Raw genomic sequence first — 17,487 nt, forward strand, 5'->3', positions numbered from 1 at the left:
TATTCAGTGAATACTTAAAATAGTGGGGGGGAGGAGGTTAACTAGAACAAGGGGTCCATCTCTGGAAGGAGCTAGTTAGCAGAAAGAGATGCAGTGCACTCTAAGATGCGAGAAAAATCAAATGTACATCTTGTAGCTCTGTTAAAGCCAGCCAGCACTATGTTACAGCAGCCATTTTAACCTTTCAGTACTCAGGTGATTATTTAAAATACTACTAATACTAGCATTATTCATAAATTAAAGTACAGATTAAAGATTCACTTCATTCCTGCTACATGGTTGTGCTCATTTGTAGTCTCACAGGGCCAAATACTGCTCTTATTACACTGCTGTAAATTTGGAGCAACTCCACCGACACCTGCCGAGTTGTTAGATTTACACTTCCGTAGCACAACAGAATTCAGCCTCATGTGGCATCACATGTGAATACAGCATCATGACTTTCCTTTCCCTACCACTCTGAATATCATGTGCTAGGCAACACAAGGGCGCCATCATGTTGGAACACAGCATAGCAATACAAGCCAATCTATTTCCTGACTGTTCTCTTAGTCTCTCTGAATTCAGATACACTGTAACATCACATTACACACAACCCACTGAGACGCTTCATAAAAAGGCTTTACTGTCCTCCTTGCCTGAGAAATCATCCGTACAAATGGCAGCGACAACTCCTTCCCAGGATGGATAGCATCAGAGTCAGAGGAAGATATTACGAAGAAAGCATCCGACCACTATTTAAAGGGTGGCCGATTTAGAAATCTCAGTTCCCTCGTAAATCATTTTTCTATTTGCTTGGAGTGATCCAAGTCACTCCACTTGATCTGCTCCACAATGCCTCAGAAGTCACACTCGACAGACTGGGTGACTGATAGGCAAGTCAGCACTCCCTCGTCAAAGGTCTAGCGGGAGCAATCCAGAGGGGTTACTGGGAGGAAATCGGTCTGCTAAGACGGGACGGGCAAACTTTTTGGCCTAGGGCCACATTGGGTTTCGGAAATTGTATGGAGGTCAGGTTAAGGGAGGCTGTGCCCCTGCCCCCTATCCGCTGTCCCCCCCTCTTCGCGCCCCCCGGGACTCCTGCCCCATCCAACCCCCCCGTTCCCTGACAGTCCTCCCAGGACGCCTGCCCCATCCACCCCCCCCAGCTCCCTGTCCCTCTGACCGCCCCCGAATACCCCTGCCCTCTATCCAACCCCACCCCCGCTCCCTGCGCAGCACAGAGTACCTGTGGCTGACAGCGCTACAGCCTCGCCGCCCAAAGCATTGCGCCAGTGTAGTGTAGTAAATTGTAGCACATTCCTACATGGAACAGTTTAATATACTACACCAGCAGCATGGCACAGAGGCTGCGGGGGAGAGGGACAGCGGGGGAGTGGAGGGGGACTAGCCTCCCGGGTCAGGCACTCAGGGGCCCAGCCGGAGGGTTCCGAGGGCCGGATGTGGCCCACGGGCCGTAGTTTGCTCACCTCTGTGCTAACATTTTAAGCTACTAAGTCTAACCAGATTCCATTGGGCCTATTCCCAAGTCTGAAAAAATTAAACCCAACTCTTCTCCAGGTGAACAGATATATGAACATGATGGGAGAAGGTATCATATCAACTTAGAATTTAAAAAAAATAAAATAAAATAAAAAAAGTCACATGCCTGTCTATTTTTTGTTCCAAGTAATATCTAAGATAATTATAAACAAAAGGTTAGAGAAAAATGTTTCTTTAGATTTACTTTGCACATCTGACAGCACTTTCTTTATGCAGTTTAGTTGTTGCCATGTCGGCTACAGGATATTAGAGAGACGAGATGGGTGAGGTAATATAATAGAATCACAGAAATATAGGGCTGAAAGGGATCTCAAGAGGTCAACAAATCCAGCCCCCTGCACTGAAGCATATTTTTATTTATAGTCAGTTTTACTATTTCCCTGTGTGGTCTTTTGTTTTTACCTTGTTTGCGTGGGCCTTTCACACGGCAACAGGAGACAGAAAAACTCTTAACAGCAAATTGTGACTGTGAAATCTTAAAAATTGGCAGGAGGTGTTGGTAACTACACATTTTACAGCTTCAAAATGTTTACTGTTCCACTAGCCAGAGCATATACAGAGGAGATTTGAAAGCTCTTTGAAGATAGGAAGAAGTGCTAAGCAGTATTATTACTAAGAAGCACTCCATCTATATCATCTAACTGCAAAACTTAACGAGAAACAGCCAGCAAGTACTTTCAATCCATCAGAAATTACTAGATATATTTGTTTATCACAGATTAACAGAGATCAAAATTGCAATGAAGTGAAGCAAGAAACACTAACAAAGCCAAGATGACATCAACTAGAGGATAAGAAGCGACCAGAACTTACTAGGCTTTCCTTTTGTGTATTGTTCCAAGTCAAAAATTTAAAAAAAGGGTCAATAAGCTGGGTATTTAGGAATCTGTTGTACTGATGTAAAGGATACATCACACAATGTACCAGTATTTTGAAAAAGAACTCAAGGAAATTGTTGTTATCAAAAGAAATTGTAGCCACTTTGGTCTGTAGGCTGAAAGGTCCCATGACATCAAGCATATTACACCCCATGTATGAAGGAAAATGTTTCTGAATATTATATTCATTAAAAAAGAATCATTTTGGAGCCACCTGCCTTCAGGAACCACATGACAAAAGTGGACACTGACAGCACAACAGACCAACACAGGATTGCAAATTGATTTCCATCCTGCTTTTAACACAGACTTAACTCCAGAAAAATATTGGTGTATAAATATTTTACTTAAATATTAAAGTAGGATAACAGCACTAACTACACAATTTTTTATGAGTATCTCAGAGCGACTACTTAACATTTGTTTATAGTGCCATGGGTGTGCACAGTGCTTTAACTGAAATAATTAAGACAGGTTCCCTGCCAAAGTGCTTACAGTATGTGGACCCAATACAAGGTCCTGTATAGGACAAGACTCCAAGTTATATTTAACGTAAATACAAGAAGAGGTAGTTAGACTCTCTACCCTTTTCATACATTAGTCAGATGAACAGAAAGATCCTTCACCCTGATGTGCACTGTTTCTATTGAAACAGCTTTTACTAATCTCAAATAGTTTAACAGCATAACTGTTGAATTAAACTTGTTAGAAGGAGGTCTACTGCCACTCCTATAAAGTTCTGCCAAAGTCTTGTATATTTTTAGAAGCTTAAACTATGCTATAAAAATGTCCTCTCTGCAGGAGCTGGCACGCATCATCTCAGGGGGGAAAAAATTGTTGCTAACTCAAGATTGTTAAATTTGGAGAAAAACAAACCACTGGTTTTTAGGAATGTAAGATAATTGGGGCGGTGACTAATAGCTGATCCTTCAGAAGAAGGTAAAGCCTACTCCTGTAATACATTTACTGAATCCTGTGAGGTGCTAGCACAGCGGCAGGCAAACTTTTTGGCCTGAGGGCCACACCGCATTTCCAAAATTGTATCGTGGCCGGTTAGGGGAGGCTGTCCACACCCCTGCCCCCTGAGCACCACCCCGAACTCCCCTGCCCTCTAGCCAACCCCTCTGGCCCCCTTACCGCACTGCCTGGAGCGCCAGTGGCTGGCGGCACTACAGCCATGCCGCCCAGAGCACTAGGACAGGCAGCTGCGCTGCCTGGCTAGAACTAACCACACCACCGCACAGCACAGAGCAGCAGGTCAGGCTGCGGTTCTGCAAGAGCCCCACCGCCCAGAGCATTGTGCCTGCGGCACAGTGAGCTGTGGCTGCAGAGGAGGGGGAACAGCAGGGGAAGGGCCAGGGGCTAGCCTCCCGGCCAGTAGTTCAGGGGTCAGGCAGGAGGGTGCCGCTGGCCGGATGTTGCCTGCGGGCCATACTTTGTCCACCTCTGTGCTAGCATCATCAACTTCCGTTGACTTCAGTGTGAGTTAAAGGCAGAGGCAGTATGCCCAAGGCCTGATTCTGTGAAGTTCAATGCCATTTATTGGAGGAAATATTTTATCAGACAAGTACAGGAAATCAGCTTTACCCTGAAGCACGAGATCAGATAACTTACAAAATTTAATTTTGTAAGCTGCTCCTCTGTGATATTAACCAAATTCTTTTGGCATCTGCTGGTGGAGGGAACATTTAAGTGGATAGGTTGTTACTTCTTGAAAATTAGGTTTGTTTTGTTTTTTTTATTTTTACCTCTGCAGAAACTTTTCACACATAGTTCTAAATGGCTCTCTAACTTTCAACTTTATTCCATTTGATATAAATGAATGATGTGCAATAAAACTTACTCTAGATCTTAATTTGTTTTAAAAAAGTTTCAAACAAACATTAATAAGCTATACTCCTTGTTAATATTTTTTCATAATTCTTTTAAAGACTGAATTATGTTGAAGTGTTTAATGACATGGCTTTGGACCTAAAGCCAGGAATATCAGAGTTAAGAATTACCTTGTACTTTTCACAGAAGTGGAAATGAGATAATGAAAAAAAAAAAAAATCTATAATACATTTTGTTTAGTTACTGCGGAGGTCTTAGGACATTGAGCAATATGTGTTTGTATCAAATGTTCTGCTGCAGCACAGAAGCACTGTGGAGTAAATTAAAAACTGCCACAACTTTACTAAACAAAAGTCTGAAAATGCAGTCCACCTATCAGAGAAGTGTTTGTATGCATCTACTGTGAAATCTTTTTGACAAGAGGTTTTAATAAAAGTGAGTAGAACTGAGTGACTTATCAGAGGAGGATATCTGTCTGGAGAGCGCACCTGGCTTTGAGAGCTCCGTCTTTCCTAGCTAGTGGTCAGGATTGCTGCGTTCTATTCTCTGACACACCACTGAGTTGTAAGACTTTTGAGCAAGTCCCGTAACCACCAATTTCCCCATGTGTAAAATGGAGCTGCTTACCTACTTCATAGGGATGTTCTGAGGATTAATGTTTATAACACTTAAACCCATTTCCCCCCAACCTTTTATTTAGATTAATTATGGTAATTTGCTTTTTTAAAAAAAAATCTACCCTAACACACACAGTTCGCAAAAATGACAGGTTTCAGAGTAGCAGCCGTGTCAGTCTGTATTCGCAAAAAGAAAAGGAGGACTTGTGGCACCTTAGAGACTAACAAATTTGTTATAATGCATCCGATGAAGTGAGCTGTAGCTCACGAAAGCTTATGCTCTAATAAATTTGTTAGTCCAAGGTGCCACAAGTACCTTTTCTTTTTACTTCGCAAAAAAGATCTTTCAGCCTTATTTTAGGTAAGCCTTCCCATTTTTTGTACTAGAAAGAATAGTAAAACATGGCAGGCGACCAGCTTGGTTTAACAGTGAAATCCTTGCTGATCTTAAACACAAAAAAGAAGCTTACAAGAATTGGAAGATTGGACAAATGACCAGGGAAGAGTATAAAAATATTGCTCAGGCATGCAGGAGTGAAATCAGGAAGGCCAAATCACACCTGGAGTTGCAACTAGCAAGAGATGTTAAGAGTAACAAGAAGGGTTTCTTCAGGTATGTTAGCAACAAGAAGAAAGTCAAGGAAAGCGTGGGCCCCTTACTGAATGAGGGAGGCAACCTAGTGACACAGGATGTGGAAAAAGTTAATGTACTCAATGCTTTTTTTGCCTTTGTCTTCACAAAGAAGGACAGCTCCCAGACTGCTGCACTGAGCAGCACAGAATGGGGAGGAGGTGACCAGCCCTCTGTGGAGAAAGAAGTGGTTCGGGACTATTTAAAAAAGCTGGACGAGCACAAGTCCATGGGGCCGGATGCGCTGTATCCGAGAGTGCTAAAGGAGTTGGCGGATGTGATTGCAGAGCCATTGGCCATTATCTTTGAAAACTCACGGTGATCGGGGGAAGTCCTGGATGACTGAAAAAAGGATAATGTAGTGCCCATCTTTGAAAAACGGAAGGAAGAAGATCCTGGGAACTACAGGCCAGTCAGCCTCACTTCAGTCCCTGGAAAAATCATGGAGCAGATCCTCAAGGAATCAATTCTGAAGCACTTGGAGGAGAGGAAAGTGATCAGGAACAGTCAGCATGGATTCACCAAGGGCAAGTCATGCCTGACTAATCCAATTGCCTTCTATGACGAGATAACTGGCTCTGTGGATGAGTGGAAAGCAGTGGACATGTTGTTCCTTGACTTTAGCAAAGCTTTTGACACGGTCTCCCACAGTATTCTTGTCAGCAAGTTAAAGAAGTATGGGCTGGATGAATGGACTATAAGGTGGATAGAAAGTTGGCTAGATTGTCGGGCTCAACGGGTAGTGATAAATGGCTCTATGTCTAGTTGGCAGCCGGTATCAAGTGGAGTGCCCCAAGGGTTGGTCCTCGGGCCGGTTTTGTTCAATATCTTCATTAATCATCTGGAGGATGGCGTGGATTTCACCCTCAGCAACTTTGCAGATGACACTAAACTGGGAGGAGAGGTAGATACGCTGGAGGATAGGGATAGGATACAGAGGGACCTAGACAAATTAGAGGATTGGGCCAAAAGAAATCTGATGAGGTGCAACAAGGACAAGTGCAGAGTCCTGCACTTAGGACGGAAGAATCCCATGCACCGCTACAGACTAGGGACCAAATGGCTAGGTAGCAGTTCTGCAGAAAAGAACCTAGGGGTTACAGTGGATGAGAAGTTGGATATGAGTCAACAGTGTGCCCTTGTTGCCAAGAAGGCCAATGGATTGTGGGATGTATAAGTAGGGGCACTGCCAGCAGATCGAGGGACGTGATCGTTCCCCTCTATTTGACATTGGTGAGGCCTCATCTGGAGTACTGTGTCCCATGTTGGATCCCACACTACAAGAACAATATGGAAAAATTGGAAAGCATCTAGCGGAGGGCAACAAAAATGATTAGGAGACTGGAACACATGACTTAGGAGGAGAGGCTGAGGGAACTGGGATTGTTTAGTCTACGGAAGAGAAGAATGAGGGGGGATTTGATAGCTGCTTTCTACTACCTGAAAGGGGTTTCCAAAGAGGATGGATCTAGACTGTTCTCAGTGGTAGCAGATGACAGAACAAGGAGCAATGGTCTCAAGTTACAGTGGGGGAGGTTTAGGTTGGATGTTAGGAAAAACTTTTTCACTAGGAGCGTGGTGAAACACTGGAAGGTGTTACCTAGGGAGGTAATGGAATCTCCTTCCTTAGAAGTTTTTAATGTCAGGATTTAGTTGGGGATTGGTCCTGCTTTGAGCAGGAGGTTGGACTAGATGATCTCCTGAGGTCCCTTCCAACCCTGATATTCTGTTACCTGTACTTTTGAACAGCCCATCACCACAATACCTAGGCTGCAAGATTAAGAATCACTACAACTACATTCAAAGTAGGATTAGATCCTTTGCACTCCCCATGTTAACTACTATTTAACACCCTTTTAAAGAATGTAATGTTACCTTAAACATGGGACTAATAGCTAAATTCAAAAATATGGGTGCAGAAGCTGAAGTTATTGTGAGTGATCACTAAGAAATGGTTATATCCAGGGTTGTCAGGACCTCTGTGTTATATTTATGACTGTCATTAACTCACTGCAAGACTATGGGCCTACCATTTAATTACTCTCTGCTATGGTTTCCCCACATGCAAAACTTGGGATAATGGTACTTTCCATCTGCATAAAGCATTTTCAGTTTGTTTGTTTGTTTTTTTAAGAGAAAAGATGGTAGAGAAGTACAAGACACTATTTCTCATACTCTGGGTATCATTCCGTACCATCATTTTCTACCCGATTTTGTGTCATTTCAAATTCCACCAAAATTCATCCTTGGCCTAAGTGAAGGCAACATGCACCCTCTTTGGTTTGGAGGTGAATCTGAGCCAGTAATGTGCACACCCAAACATATTACCTTTCCATAAGCCCTCTACTTTTCCATTAGTCTCTGTCACCAGCACCATCCTCCCCAGCACCTAAACCTTGTTTCTGGCCCTTCTTATCTGGGTCCTCACCAAATTCTGCTGCTTTACTTTACAACATCTCCACATACAGCCTGCGCAGTGGTGTGATTACTGCTAACCTCCCCTTCTCCAAATCTGCAGTTATAATCTCTCCCCTCCAGATCATCCAGAACCCCGCTGCCAAGACCACGTTCCTCTGTGACCGCTATAATCATCTCCTTACCTTGGACACCTCCTTTTCTACCATATAAAAATTCAAGCTTCTTTTCCTCACCTTCAAAACTGTCCTTAACTCCAGCCCATTGTCACCCCCTCTGTCATTATGCTCCTGCCAAGCTGCTTTCCTGGCCATTTCCTTTCTTTCATCCCTCCTCCTACACCTGGAACAGCCTCACAATTAACATTGGCCACTCTCTCTCTCTGGGCACATCTACACTATAGCAGTACAGCTGCACCTCCATAGTGTAGACACTTCTTGTGTCGATGGAAGGTTTTTCCATTGATGTAGGTAAACCATCTCCTTAAGGAGCAGCAGCTAGGTTGACAGAAGAATTCTTCTGTCAACCTAACTGTATCTACCCTGAGATTAGGTCAGTTTAGCCATAGAACTCAGGGGGTGAATTTTTCACACCCAGGAGTGAGGTAGCCAGGATGCTCTAAATGTTAAGTGTTGACCAGGCCTTCGCTCTCAAATGATACACTTAGACTTGTTTATAAAGCTCACTACCTGTTTGCTCTGTGTTCTGCCATCCCAGATGGCACATTGTCTCTTCCCAGGATCAAGGACTTACTCGAGTTCACCTACTGCCCAGTGTAGTAAGAGAAGGCCCTGAAACAAAAATTCTTCTATCAGAGGACCAGTCTGAGGCCTGAAGCCTGAACCAAAGTACTTCCAGGCAGCGATAAGCAAAGCTGGGCTGTGAGCCAGAGACAGGTCCCACTCACAGAAGTTGGCAAGAAAAGGTCGTTAGAGGCACGTGCGCGCGCACACACACGCGCGCGCGCGCTAATGAGAGGAAATTGTGCCAAGACAGCAGCAAGACGCTCCATAGACATAACAAGGAACAGGCAGGTGCATCTTAAAGACAGGGTCAAAAGGACAACACGATGGATAGACTCGTTTGAACTATGATGAGTAATCTGTCCTGCAACGGTATAAGAGTAGGTCCCGGAGCGCACATCTTTGACCAGCCTAGGGGCAGCGGAGTGTCCCGCCACTGACTGAGCTGTGTCCATTGCCAGGGAGCACAAATTCGTAGTATGCCCTGTAGAGTCTATAGGGAACTATTACTGTACTTCGTTTGACAATAAACCTTGCTTGGGTTCCTTCGTACCTTACTAAAGTCTGTGGTTTTGGGGGGTTCTCTCAGGGTCTGCTGTGTTAGCTACCTGCGCAGAGCTGGGGCAGTACATAGAGGGAACACGCACGCAGCTGACTGTTATCATCGAACAAGAGCGGAGCACCACACCGGTAGTTACCGACAACACCCAGCTTCATGTAGACTCCTGCTGGGTAATAATATTTAAGCTAAACTTGCACAGAGTTTGCACTGGTTAAAAGAGCATTTCTTCATTCACAAATAAACACAGCTTCAGAGAAGAATCATAGTTGAAAATGAAGAGATGCCCTGAAATATTTATCTTCACCAGGCTCTGTTCATGAGAGAAGGACGTTGAGGGATCTTAATAATAAAGTGTATTCAATTAGACAAGTGAAGGAAAAGGCAGCAGGTAAGCTCCAGTTTCAAACTATGACTATTTCAAGTCATCATTGTCAGTTGGGTAGAAGGAACACTAGCTCCCACTTAGACAACGTGCATTAATTAATAGAATCTCTCTGAGTAGGAGTCAAATCAGCTGTCTATGCCAAGCTAAGGAGATGCTCTTTACCATAAATAGGTGTTCATCTGTCTAGTTCTCTTCATATAGATAGACAGATGGTCTGACAAGTTAGGTCCAGACACATTTCATAAGCATTTGTGAACATCCTGGTTCGAAACTGAATTTACAACAAACACACACAAGGAACACCAAAATTATTAGCAAAAAGTAACCCTCCAGAGAAACTATTCAATCTGCTGAAATACATCTCAAATTAACATGTTAGAATTCTCACCCCCTGCCTGAGGCCAATGTCCCAGATGTCCCCTCGCCCACAACCGGCACCCTTGCCTCTCCTGCTAATCCCCACCCACCCTGCAATGGGCACCTTCACCTCCTCTGCTAATCCCTACCACCACCACACAACCAGCACCCACGCCTCTTCTGGCAATCCCCCCACAGAATAAGTATAAAATTAAAGAATTAAAGTTAGCTTAAGTTTGGTTAAGTGTTTGTGTGTTGTAAAGAAGGCCCCAGCCAGCAAATTAAAGAAGGCTGTGAGAATAATAAGTAGTATTACTTGTAGCGTGGGAAGGATGTATGGTTTCAAACCTAACTAATAAAATAAAGAGCTACAAATGCATCCGATGAAGTGAGCTGTAGCTCACGAAAGCTTATGCTCTAATAAATTTGTTAGTCTCTAAGGTGCCACAAGTACTGCTTTTCTTCTTAAGACAAAGAAGAACTGTCTTAAAAGAAACAAGCTCAAACCTTCCCTCTGTTCTGCTGGGGAGGGGATGGATAGCAGGGAAAAGGAGAAGATAAGAAAGAAAGGTCTTGGGGAAAAAGGAGTCTGTAAATCTTATCTGGATTAAGATTGGAAATAAGGATGAATTGTCTCAAATCGGTTTTTAGCTGAAGTCAGGTTTCAGAGTAGCAGTCGTGTTAGTCTGTATTCGCAAAAAGAAAAGGAGTACTTGTGGCACCTTAGAGACTAACAAATTTATTAGAGCATAAGCTTTCGTGAGCTACAGCTCACTTCATCGGATGCATTTGGTGGAAAAAAAAACCAAATTTTTTTTCCACCAAATGCATCCGATGAAGTGAGCTGTAGCTCACGAAAGCTTATGCTCTAATAAATGTGTTAGTCTCTAAGGTGCCACAAGTACTCCTTTTCTTTTAGCTGAAGTCAGTAATTGGTGAGGACATCACTTGTTTGTTAAAGGGTATAAAAGTAAACTCTTAGAAGGGTTCATAGGTCAGGCAGGTTTTAGCACTTTGGAGCCGACCAATAGGTGTCTAAGCACCTCAAGGTTTAGCCCACTTGTAAATATCTTGATCAAACGTTTACAAATATTTTGTTACTGTATGGATGTGGTAACTTGCTTCTTAGTTAGGCTTTTTAGGCATGTTTAGAGCAATGGTATAAATACCATTTGGCCTTTGGATTTAACAAAGGAATTTATGGTTAAATTAGTGTTTTGTGGTTTCCCATATCAATATTATGAATTTCAATTATTACCACCACCCGCCCCACCCCAGGCTCCCTCGCCCCCTCTGTCCATCGCTCCCCCGCCCCGCCCCGCCCCACGCGCCCTCGCCCCCTCTGTCCATCGCCCCCCCGCCCCGCCCCGCGCACCCTCGCCCCCTCTGTCGATCGCCCCCCCACCCCACCCCGCCCCGCCCGGCGCACCCTCGCCCCCTCTGTCGATCGCCCCCCACCCCCCCTGCCACGCCCCGCCCCGCGCACCCTCTGTCGATCGCCCCCCCACCCCACCCCACCCCGCCCCGCCCGGCGCACCCTCGCCCCCTCTGTCGATCGCCCCCCGCCCTCGCCTCCTCTCCCTCTGTCGATCGCCTCCCCGCCCCGCGTGCCCTCGCCCCCTCTGCCGATCCCCAACGTCCCCGTGGTAAAATCCCCGGCTCCCCTCCCCCACCTACCCCATGCGCATCTTGGAGCCGGACTGGCCGCCCCCGCCGGGCACGGCGGGCCTGGGGGGCAGGCGGCCCAGGTGCAGGTGCTTCTCCAGGGCCGACATAACGAGGAGAGGCCGAGACAGAAGAGCCGGTATCGCCCCCACTGAGCCAGCAGCAACTACGCCCACCCCCCCGCCGGAAGTACCCCCTGCCGCGCCGCGCTGCACCACGGGAACTAGAGTCCGCCCCCACTACGACTCAGGGGTGGGGGAGCGCCTCCTCCCCCGGAAGCGTGTGCCCTCGCGCAGCCTCCCCCTCGCCGGAAGCCGGGCCGCAGCGCCCCCTGGGAATTGTAGTTCATCTCGCCGGGCTGTGCGCGACTCTCCCGCCGTGTCCCAGGGGGCTCCGCGGCGAGCTGAGGCGGCGGCGGCGGTTGCCGGGCAGCGGCGGTGGCTGCGAGCCGGGCCTGGCGCGGGGGAGCGGCTGAGGGATGAAGCAGAAGAGGCCGAAGGGCCCCGCTCCCAGGGTGGGCGGCGCCCGCAAGAGGAGAGCTGAGAGCCCCGGGGAGCGGGGGCGCGGTACCCCGGGGACACGATACGGTAGATACCCCGGGGGTACCCTGGCTGGGGGGGGGGGCGGTACGCAGGTCACACGGTAGATACCCTGGCGGGGCGTGGTACCCCGTAGATACCCGGGGCAGGGATTTGGTGGCAGTAGGGCGGGCAGTGGTGGGTGCTCTGGGGCCCATAGGAGCCCACAGCAGATCCTGTGATGGGCATCTGAAGGGGTGGGGGGGTAGCACCCTCCATAGCACGATTCGCACCCTACGCACGGTGTGGGATTGGGATAAGGGGGTGGCAGTACCCTGGGCACCCGGTCGGGAGGTGGTAGTTGCTTGTGCTGGTGCTGTAGGCGTATGGTGGCCTTTGGGGATTATAATGTGGTGTGTCCTGCCCTTGAGGTGCAACAGAGGGCTGGGAGCCCCGTATGGGTCTTGGTGGTTACTTAAAGACATTTAGGTAATAGGATTCAGAGTAGCAGCCGTGTTAGTCTGTATTCGCAAAAAGAAAAGGAGGACTCGTGGCACCTTAGAGACTAACAAATTTATTAGAGCATAAGCTTTCGTGAGCTACAGCTCACTGCATCGGATGCATTCGATGAAGTGAGCTGTAGCTCACGAAAGCTTATGCTCTAATAAATTTGTTAGTCTCTAAGGTGCCACGAGTCCTCCTTTTCTTTTTAGGTAATAGGAAGTACCTTTATTGGAGCAACAGGTACCCTAAGGGCACGCTTGGGTCAAGACAGTCTTCATGCATACGGTGGGCACCCTGGAGATGCAGAAGGGATCTGGAGGATGTCATTCTATCCTCCAGGGAGGTTATTCACTGAAGGATGGTGGGGGGCATTGCAGGGCAGTATTGAACAGACCAGTTGCCACAGCAGCCCTTTCCGGCTTCATTGGCACGAATGGATGGCTTTGCACAGAACAATCATAGTCTCAGTGGTGGTGTGAATGTTAATTGTTGGAACAAATTTTGTATGTGAACACCAGGTGTGTTACAGTCATGCCAAGAATCTGCAATGCACAAATGTTGTAGGCCATAATGTTCTCAATATCTAGAGGTATTTAGTATAGCCTCAGTATAGCGCAGAATGTTAGACATATCTGCAGGATAAACACCAAATATTTTTTTTAACTCTGTAAAGTGATCTGCATCTCAAATATACTACTTGTATTTATATTTTTGAGAAATAATACTATGTGTTATCTCCACAGGTATCAGTGATACCTCCCCTTCTACAAGTTTACCACCTCTTGTTGAAGGCCAGTTGCGTTGTTTTCTCAAGTTAACAGTCAGTAAAATCTTATGGATGGTCTCTAAACCACCTACTTCTGTTCTCATCCGGGTGAGATGGTGGGGGGAGACATCAGATGGTACGCTGTTTAATCCCAGGAATACTTCACAGACTGAGCAAAAAGCAGTGGAAACCACCACCCGCTATGCAATTCGCTGTGGGCCAAAACAGTTTGCCTCCTACCTGACAGGTACAATAGCTGTATCCTTTCTATTAATTTTGCAGTTGAAATGGTTTGTATTATGGCAACTATTCAGTAGACTTTAGCAGGAATTGGGAAGTGCATTAATAAATAATTTTATTTTTACTGAATCTAAAAGATGGTTTTATATAGCGTCTTATGTTTAATATTTCAAAGGACATTGCATGTTTATAACCCTCAGGAGAATCACCAAAATAAAAAACTATCCCATACTACTAGATGTTCTTAAATATACTTGTAGACTGATCATGGCAAAAGTATTCAAGAGACAGAGTGAGAGCTCTGTGTCTTCTAGCCAAAGAATTGTCACAATAAGCATCTTTCAGAGTAGCAGCCGTGTTAGTCTGTATTCGCAAAAAGAAGCTGTAGCTCACGAAAGCTTATGCTCTAATAAATTTGTTAGTCTCTAAGGTGCCACAAGTACTCCTTTTCTTTTTGCGAATAAGCATCTTGTGTTTCTGCAGCTGAAATGTCATGAAGACAAAACGATCCCGTCAAGTGCCTTTTAAAAAAAACAAAAACTTTAAGGCCCCAATCCTCCAGCAAGCTCTGTATCACCTTACACTTGTATGAACCTTGTTGCAGGATTGGGGTCTTAAGTAGTTGAAGTGCTTCTGCGTGATATTATTACTTATGAGTATGGTTTACATACTTACAGTAAAAAGAAAAGGAGTACTTGTGGCACCTTAGAGACTAACAAATTTATTTGAGCATAAGCTTTCGTGAGCTACAGCTCACTTCATTACTTACAGTAATTTCTTAGCAGTATAACTTTTCTCTACCTGTTACATGTCCTAGTAATAATACTCTTACCTAGTGCTTTTCATCCCTAGAGCTCAGTGCTTTATAAAGGAGGCCAAGTATCATCTCTATTTTACAGATGGAGAAACTGAGGCATACAGGGGAAAGTGACTTGCCCGTTGTCCCCATCAAACCAGAGCCAAGGATTGAACCCAGGTCCCCGGAATCCCTATCTAGTGCTCCATCCACTAGACCTCATTGTCTCGCTTATAGTCCCCCTCTCCCTATTTTAATTATGCTTTTTTGTTTTATTTTTTCGCATTTCATTTATTCTGGCTTTTAATTTTGCAGTTTTAATTATATTTTAACTAGGGCTATCAAGTGATTAAAACAATCACAATTAATTGTGCGATTAAATAAATGAATTGCCGTTAATCATGTGATTAATCGTGCAATTAAACAATAATAGAATACCATTTATTTAAATATATTTGGATGCTTTCTACATTTTCACATATTTAAATTACAACATAGAATACAGAGTGTACAGTAATCACTTTATATTTATTTTTTATTACAAATATTTTCACTGTAAAAAAACAAAAGAAATAGTATTTTTCAATTCACCTCAGACACATACTGTAGTGCAATCTCTTTATCATGAAAGTTGAACTTACAAATGCAGAATTATGTACAAAAAAAACCTGCATTCAAAAGTAAAACAATGTAAAACTTTAGAGCCTGCAAATCCACTCAGTCCTACGTGTTCAGCCAATCACTCAGACAAACAAGTTTGTTTACATTTGCAGAAGATAATGCTGCCCACTTCTTTTTTTCAATGTCATCTGAAAGTGAAAGCAGGCATTTGCAATACACTGTTGTAGCTGGCTTCGCAAGATGTTTACGTGCTAGATGCACTAAAGATTCATATGTGCTTTCATGATTCCACAGGGCATGCATGCATGCTGATGACGGTTCTGCTCGATAATGATCCAAAGCAGTGCGGACCGATGCGTGTTCATTTTAATCATCTGAGACAAATGCCACTAGGAGACGGTTGATTTCTCTTTTGGTGGTTCAGGTTCTATAGTTTCTGCATCGGAGTGTTGCTCTTTTGAGACTTCTGAAAGCATGCTCCACCCCTTGTCCCTCTCTGATTTTGGAAGGCACTTCAGATTCTTAAACCTTGGGTCAAGTGCTGTAACTATCTTTAGAAATCTCACATTGGTACCTTCTTTGCGTTTTGTCAGATCTGCAGTGAAAGCGTTCTTAAAACGAACAACATGTGCTCGGTCATCATCCGGGACTGCTACAACATAAAATATATGGCAGAATGCGGGTAAAACAGAGCAGGAGACATACAATTATCCCCCAAGGAATTCAGTCACAAATTTAATTAACGCATTATTTTTTTAACAAGCATGATCAGCATGGAAGCATGTCGTCTAGAATGGTGGCCGAAGCATGAAGGGGTACGCAAATATTTAGCATATCTGGCACATAAATACTTTGCAATGCCGGGTACAAAAGTGCCATGGGAATGCCTGTTCTCGCTTTCAGGTGACATTGTAAATAAGAAGCAGGCAGCATTATCTCCCGTAAATGTAAACAAACTTGTTTGTCTGAGCAATTGGCTGAACAAGAAGTAGGACTGAATGAACTTATAGACTCTAAAGTTTTATATTGTTTTGTTTTTGAGTGCAGTTATGTAACAAAAAATTTACATTTGTAAATTGCACTTTCATAATAAAGAGATTGCGCTACTACACTACTTGTAAAATACTATTTTTGTTTATCATTTTTACAGTGCAAATATTTGTAATCAAATTAATAATATAAAGTAAGCACTGTACACTTTGTATTCTGTGTTTTAATTTAAATCAATATATTTGAAAATGTAGAAAAGCATCCAAAAATATTTAATAAATTTCAATTGGTATTCTGTTGTTTAGCCTTGCGATTAAAACGGCGATTAATTTTTTTAATCACGATTAATTTTTTTGAGTTAATCTCGTGAGGTAAATGTAATTAATTGACAGCCCTAATTTTAACTGCAATATTACTGTTGTTCACAAAGGGTTTTTTAATATGTTGTCTTATGCCAGACCTAAGTTAGCTGTTCCTGTCTCCTGTAGATATGGGTGTTCTTGTGTTGGAGGTAATGACCAAACCTGACCATCTTCCAATTGGTAGAGCTCAAATCAATGGACTATCACAACTATCTCCAAGCCACCCAATCAGTGGATTTTTCACTGTTATTTCACCAACATCTGAGAAACTAGGAGAACTACAGGTAGTACTGAAATCTCTTTCTCCCCAACTCACCTGAGCCAGCCAAGATTTTAAAAAATTGGTGCCTAGAATTAGGCTTGTAAACCTATATTTAACCTTAAGTATTTGTTTTTGAAAGTCCTGCTCCTGGGCTATATTCCCTTGAAGAAACTGATTCCTTTGATTGAAAATGTGTAATGTGAACTAACTGCTTGTAAATATTCCAGAGATTAAGCTCATATCTAACATAAGTATATCAAATACATAGCCTCTAGTACAGGAAATGCAGCATATTACGTGATACTGAAAGAAGAACAACTGTAGAATGTTTGGCACATTCAATTAAAAAGCACATTCTTCTTACATTGTGTCTTTCAGGTATCTCTAGTCTTAGAGCCCTTGTCTGAAACCTATGACAGTAGCAGCTCCATCCCAACCACAGATGTGAGTTTAGACATTGCTGCTTCTGCTCAGGGAACCAGAGGAATGACTGAACCCAGCAAGACTCCGTTTCTTGCTCCAGCACTACTGCATGGACCACCTGGTATAGCTGGAAGAGAGTCTGTTAACAATAGCAGGGCCGCTACTCCAAGGTAACTTTTTTTCCAGATAAAATAAAGGAATTTTTTTTTCATTTCAGATGTTTTATTAAGCATCAGCAATGTGTTTATGACTAAGGCTGTAAGAAAATCATGGGCCACAATTTTGTTTTTGTTCCAATTTTGGAAACAGCAACTTTATATAGCTTCCACAAATTTGAGTGGTGTTGTGACCCCATGCTCCAGGTCACAACACCACTC

The 17,487-nt window shown here is 44.1% G+C and overlaps 2 protein-coding genes across 2 annotated transcripts in view; one reads left to right on the top strand and one right to left on the bottom strand.

Annotated features, from left to right (window-relative positions):
- The window catches only part of PPME1 (protein phosphatase methylesterase 1), a 42,487-nt gene extending 30,656 nt beyond the window's left edge, over positions 1-11,831 (bottom strand). Inside the window, exon 1 of the mRNA XM_038391193.2 lies at positions 11,641-11,831. Coding sequence (XP_038247121.1) covers positions 11,641-11,738 — 98 coding nt within the window. The 5' untranslated portion in view covers positions 11,739-11,831. The remainder of the gene's footprint in view (positions 1-11,640) is intronic.
- A 111-nt stretch (positions 11,832-11,942) lies between these two features.
- C2CD3 (C2 domain containing 3 centriole elongation regulator) overlaps positions 11,943-17,487 on the top strand; it is a 91,942-nt gene continuing 86,397 nt past the window's right edge. The window contains 4 exon segments of the mRNA XM_043504026.1: positions 11,943-12,215; positions 13,394-13,663; positions 16,552-16,709; positions 17,066-17,280. Of these exon segments, the coding sequence (XP_043359961.1) occupies positions 12,107-12,215; positions 13,394-13,663; positions 16,552-16,709; positions 17,066-17,280 (752 nt within the window). The 5' untranslated portion in view covers positions 11,943-12,106.

The sequence above is a fragment of the Dermochelys coriacea genome, chromosome 1 (genome assembly GCF_009764565.3).
Source record: "Dermochelys coriacea isolate rDerCor1 chromosome 1, rDerCor1.pri.v4, whole genome shotgun sequence".
NCBI lineage: Eukaryota > Metazoa > Chordata > Testudines > Dermochelyidae > Dermochelys > Dermochelys coriacea.